This window comes from Berghia stephanieae, chromosome 13, assembly GCF_034508935.2.
Source record: "Berghia stephanieae isolate SIO BIC M18660-M18661 chromosome 13, UCSD_Bste_1.3, whole genome shotgun sequence".
In the NCBI taxonomy this organism is placed as follows: Eukaryota; Metazoa; Mollusca; class Gastropoda; order Nudibranchia; family Aeolidiidae; genus Berghia; species Berghia stephanieae.
The window spans coordinates 30,708,487-30,713,486 of record NC_088372.1 but is presented as its reverse complement, the minus strand read 5'-3'; the positions used below and the strand labels follow the sequence as shown (position 1 = coordinate 30,713,486).

The window sequence follows — 5,000 nt, the reverse complement described above, 5'->3', positions numbered from 1 at the left end:
AATGGTTGGTATAATGCTGTGGTGGTGATATTGATTGTGGTGCTGATAATACTTATGATATTGTGCAATTGATGGTGGTAGCGATTCTGATGGTAATGATAATGTTGTAAAAGCGCTTGTGGTAGTGATGGTGATGGTTTTAAAATTGACGTGGATCGACGTGCAATTATTTTTAGGTCTGATAACCATTTCCTTATGGGCTCATTCTTGTAATAGAAATCTTTTAAAAAATGACGTAAAATACATTATACAACAATGTTAAACCAGCCCATAAGTGGATTCGGATGTCAGACCTGCGTGTTTGTTAACCTACAATGCAGCACAAATCCCTTTCGAAACGGTATTCTTTTTTCCACTATAACACAATAAGTCGAATGCTTGGCAGGTCTGTATCACTGCGTACATAGACACGTTAGTTGTAATACTATCTATTGAAATACCACCTTGAGTGGCGATAAGCCAAATTACACATCTGGAATACAGCATTTGCATACAAAGCTGTTTGAGTACAGAATTATTGAGAAAAATCGTGGATTTATTTTTCTTGTAACCATTGTTTTAAATATATCAATCTTATTATGTATATATTTCCGTCTTTCTATTTTTTAATTTTAAACTAAAGTTAGGAATTTGTTTTTGGCCAGTAATCGTAACTTTATCAGACCATACCCAGATCAAAACAACAACCCCAACCCCCTGACAACATTACCCCTTGTTCTGAGTTTAAGAACATAGGCAAGTTATTGTTCTTAGGCCGAACTGGGCTTTTATGTTCTGTATCATTCTATTTCACCCAGTTTCAACCCGTTGACATTTTAAATCCCAGCCCGTTGACATTCTAACTTCTCGTCAGGGCAAAAGTGGATACCAAATAATAGTATTAGCTAACGAATGAAGTACTGAAAATATTGAGGACTTGGTATTAGTGTCCTTTATTAATCTTTAATATATTGACATCGTCTATGGAGATAAGTTTAAATGCAGGGGTTGTGCTTTCGGCTTTGGAATTAATTTGCGTGTTGTAAAGCCGCCAAATTCCATCCCGTCTATACAATTACCTCGTTTACTGCCAATTTGAAAACGCATTGAATTCGCCATGAATTAAATCTATCATTATGTCATACAGCTAGTCTACTCAAGACTGTACAACTTATAACAAAATTTTCTGAAGTTAAAGGACAGGTATCGACATCGTTCAAAAATTTTGGCTAAATTCAAGCTATTATTGATGGCACTCACTGAATTATCAAGATTATAACATTTTTTTATAAAACTGCTTCTTAACAGATACAGAAATTTGGTGTTTTTTTTTCTTGCGCTGCTTATACTATTATGACTAATATAATATTTTGACAAATTGAATACTAGTCATTTAAAACAAATAGTTACTGAGTGCTTACCCACTATTATAGATTGAAAAAAAAATGTAAAAAAGGCAAAACACACGTAGACACACAATAGACACACACACACACACACACACACACACACACACAAATCAAACAAAAGCAGGGAAAATACCAACAAGAGAAAACAAATAAAAAAGAACCCCCCCCCCCCCCTAAAAAAACAAAAAACAACAGCAAACAAAACAAAACAACAACAACCCCCCCCCCCCCCCCCCTCCAAAAAAAAAAAATAAAACAAAAAAAAAAAAGAAACCAAAACAAAGAAAACCTGCCGAATCTTCCTCTGTGCCTAGCCAACCCAAACTCTCGAGCAGGTATTTGAATTGGATACTTACCAATAGGAGAACACGACAATTGTTCCTTATAAGAAATCAATCACCATTCTGGAATAAAAATCATATCCCAGAAGAAAAAAACAAACAAAAAAACCCCACGAAATTAACACACACACACACACACACACACACACACACACACACACCTCAAAAAAAAACACACATAACTGATTATTTGACTCACAAACAGAGGAGGTGGGGTTTGTGAAACATTTAAGACGATACGGATATATATCATGTAATTACGTGGATTCGAATCCAGCTCAGTAAAAGCAAAAACGGAATATTGCCCAGCTTTAGTGTGAAGGACGAATAGTGCGAGCAACACGATTTGTCCGTACGTACGGCAACCACGGTTGAAGCTATTCGACCTTAAGGACGAATAGGGCTACCCGTCATAATATGTTAAAGATTACACGATAAACATGAAACAACGACAATGTATGCTGAACGAAATTTGTTGTTGGACATTTTTATAAGTGAGGGAAAGTTAACATCATGCGTTATAAAAAAAAAAATAAAATGATAGGAGAGCCCACTTGAATTTGAAACCGTCACATTATTAGCACACTAGTTTGTTTCCGAACCAGAAGGACAGGGCGAGAGCTTCCCATGTTATAAATTAAATTTATCAAAATTACACTCACCGTTCATTCCTAGCCTTTCGGTCCGCAAATCTTTTCTTTTTGATCCTGGAACGAGGTGTTTCCTCCAATAATTCACCGGAACTACTTTCACTTCCCTCAGTCATTTCCGATTCTTGTTTGTCCGTGATTTCATCATTATTCTTATCTTCCACGCCATTCTTATCCACTGATCCTTCCTTACTCTCAAATGTCTTATCCTCCTTGTCCTTATCCGTATCCACAGAACACACTTTACCGGTTTCCGTTTTCTTTACTTCATTATCCGTACAATTGGCAGATCCTTTCGAAATAGATTCATTCCCATCAACCACAACAACATTATCCGTTTTCGAATCACCAACATGATCACTACTCAATATTTCGGACACGTATATAATTTCATCCTTGTCTTGATCACTGTAATCCGTCTCCAAATCGTTTACACGCGTTTTCGAACTTTCCAACACGCTATCACCAGAATTCCCTTTAGTGAACTGGCCAACTCCATCATACTCTTTCACTACCTCAATATCGCTACTACCTTCTTTTGACGAGGGATGCTTGAGAGCACTTTTCAGCGTTGACGATGACGATGATGACGTAGTATCATCGATATCCGAAGATCCTCGGCGCAATGCGCTTTTGATCGCTACGGCGCCGCCGTTTTCGTCGACTTTTTCCTGAGACGGAGTTTTCAGAATACCCCGAGTGGGTTTCTGAGATGAGTTTGAATTTGAAGACGATAAATTTGACGCGTTTTCATCACGTTTGAGAATTCCTGAAGGTTGAGAATTCGACCTTGACCTGTGGCCTTGGAGGACGCCCTCGTTATTGTTGTTGCTATTATCGTCTGACCCGGAAGAATAGGTTGGGGCAGTAGTTTTTAGAATACTTTTATGTTCTTCCTCGTCTGAGGTGGTGCTCTGTTCTGAGCGGTTGTCTTCTGATTTGACTTTGAGGATGCTCTTGGATGTTGGGGTCGAAGTTTGGGAGGACGAAGAAGAGGAGCCGGTAGCGTCTCCTGATTTTAGAATACCGTGAATTTCGTGGGACAGGTCTTTGTTGGAGTCTGATTTGAGAATGCCTTTAGTGCTGTGGCTGGTGGCATCTGAAGGATAGAGAGTGGCAAACAATTCATGTAACTGTCAAATTTAAAAATGACAAGATGGCGGTAGAGAAAGAAGAAGAAGAAGAAGAAGAAGAAGAAGAAGAAGAAGAAGAAGAAGAAGAAGAAGAAGAAGAAGAAGAAGAAGAAGAAGAAGAAGAAGAAGAAGAAGAAGAAGAAGAAGAAGAGGAAGGAGACAGCTGGAGGAGGAAGAGGAGGAGGACGAGGAGAGGAGGTGGAAACGACAACGACGAAGACGACGACGAAGACGACGACGATGATGATGATGATGATGATGATGATGATGATGATGATGATGATGATGATGATGATGATGATCGTCCCTCTCTCAGATTTTCTTTTACCCAATACCATAATATCCCTTCTTACGTAACAGGAAATTGAAAAAAAAAGACAGACCTGTTCCGGAATTATCCATTGAGCTCCGCCTGGATGAGTCTTGGGAAGACTCCAAATTGGCGATTGACCCTGACCTAGATTGTGACCTCGAAGAACACTGGGAGAGGCACATCTCGGCATGCGCGGCCATCAGCTGGCGCTGGTCCTTGAGCGGAAGTCCCTTAAGTATTTCCGGATCCGGGGGTTTTACCATACTCATGGCGAGCGGCGAGATTCGTGTGAAGGCAGCAGCCTTCTCTACCTCCTCGGTGGTTACAGGCTGTGGATTGCAAATAAATAAATAAATAAATCAATCAATCAATCAATCAATCAATCAATCAATCAATCAATCAAACATTAAAAAAAGAGCAATACGGGGAAGAGGAAAAGAGGGAGACAGATTGGAACTTGGGGAAGAACGGTGGAGTTGGCAGTTAAAGAGGTTAGCATAGCCTGGCATGATTATTGAGGTAGCTGTCACCAGAGAAGGCTCTTGGAAGAACTTTGTTGATGCGTTCTGTTCTGATGATGAATTAAACCTAAATATTTAATACCCCACCCACCTTCCAAAACAACTATCTATGAGGAAAGCGCAGGGAAAAACTTCTTTATCCCGTCCCATTTTAGCGTAATAATGGTAAAAATTACCATAAGAAAAAGAGATAAAGACACACCAAAAAATATTGCCCTGAACACGTAGATATTTGTATTAGGTTGGGCTGTTTTTTTTTGGACTTAGAATTTTACGACATTTGTGACACATTTACGTCATTTCGTCGCCAGTAAAAAGGAAGTAAATGGAAATGACAAATTATGGGGAACAGATGTAGTAGTGCACTTAAGTTTGAGATCACCTTAAAGTCTCATCCACACACAAGTACAGGATCCAACAAAGAGGAATGCCCCTAAAAATTGTTTTAAAACATATTCAAACTAAATACTATACAAGTACACACCAGAGAGATGATTTACAAGGGAAAATAATAACATCTTTCAAAACCAATACTATATATTCGGCTGTTTCCCTCTCAGCCAAGTCATCCGACCAAAAAAAAAAAGAAAGATAAAACAAAAAAAAAAAAAAAAACAACAAAAAACAAACAAACAACAACAACAAAGAACAAAC

General features: G+C 38.6%; 1 protein-coding gene across 3 annotated transcripts in view; it reads right to left on the bottom strand.

The window, feature by feature from the left end:
• The window catches only part of LOC144958829 (uncharacterized), a 199,136-nt gene that overhangs the window by 41,981 nt on the left and 152,155 nt on the right, over positions 1–5,000 (bottom strand). For all 3 annotated transcript variants that reach the window (XM_078891050.1, XM_078891051.1, XM_078891049.1), the window contains 2 exons: positions 3,896–4,154; positions 2,392–3,478 (listed from right to left, as the gene is read on the bottom strand). In XM_078891050.1, coding sequence (XP_078747176.1) covers positions 2,392–3,478; positions 3,896–4,154 — 1,346 coding nt within the window. The remainder of the gene's footprint in view (positions 1–2,391; positions 3,479–3,895; positions 4,155–5,000) is intronic.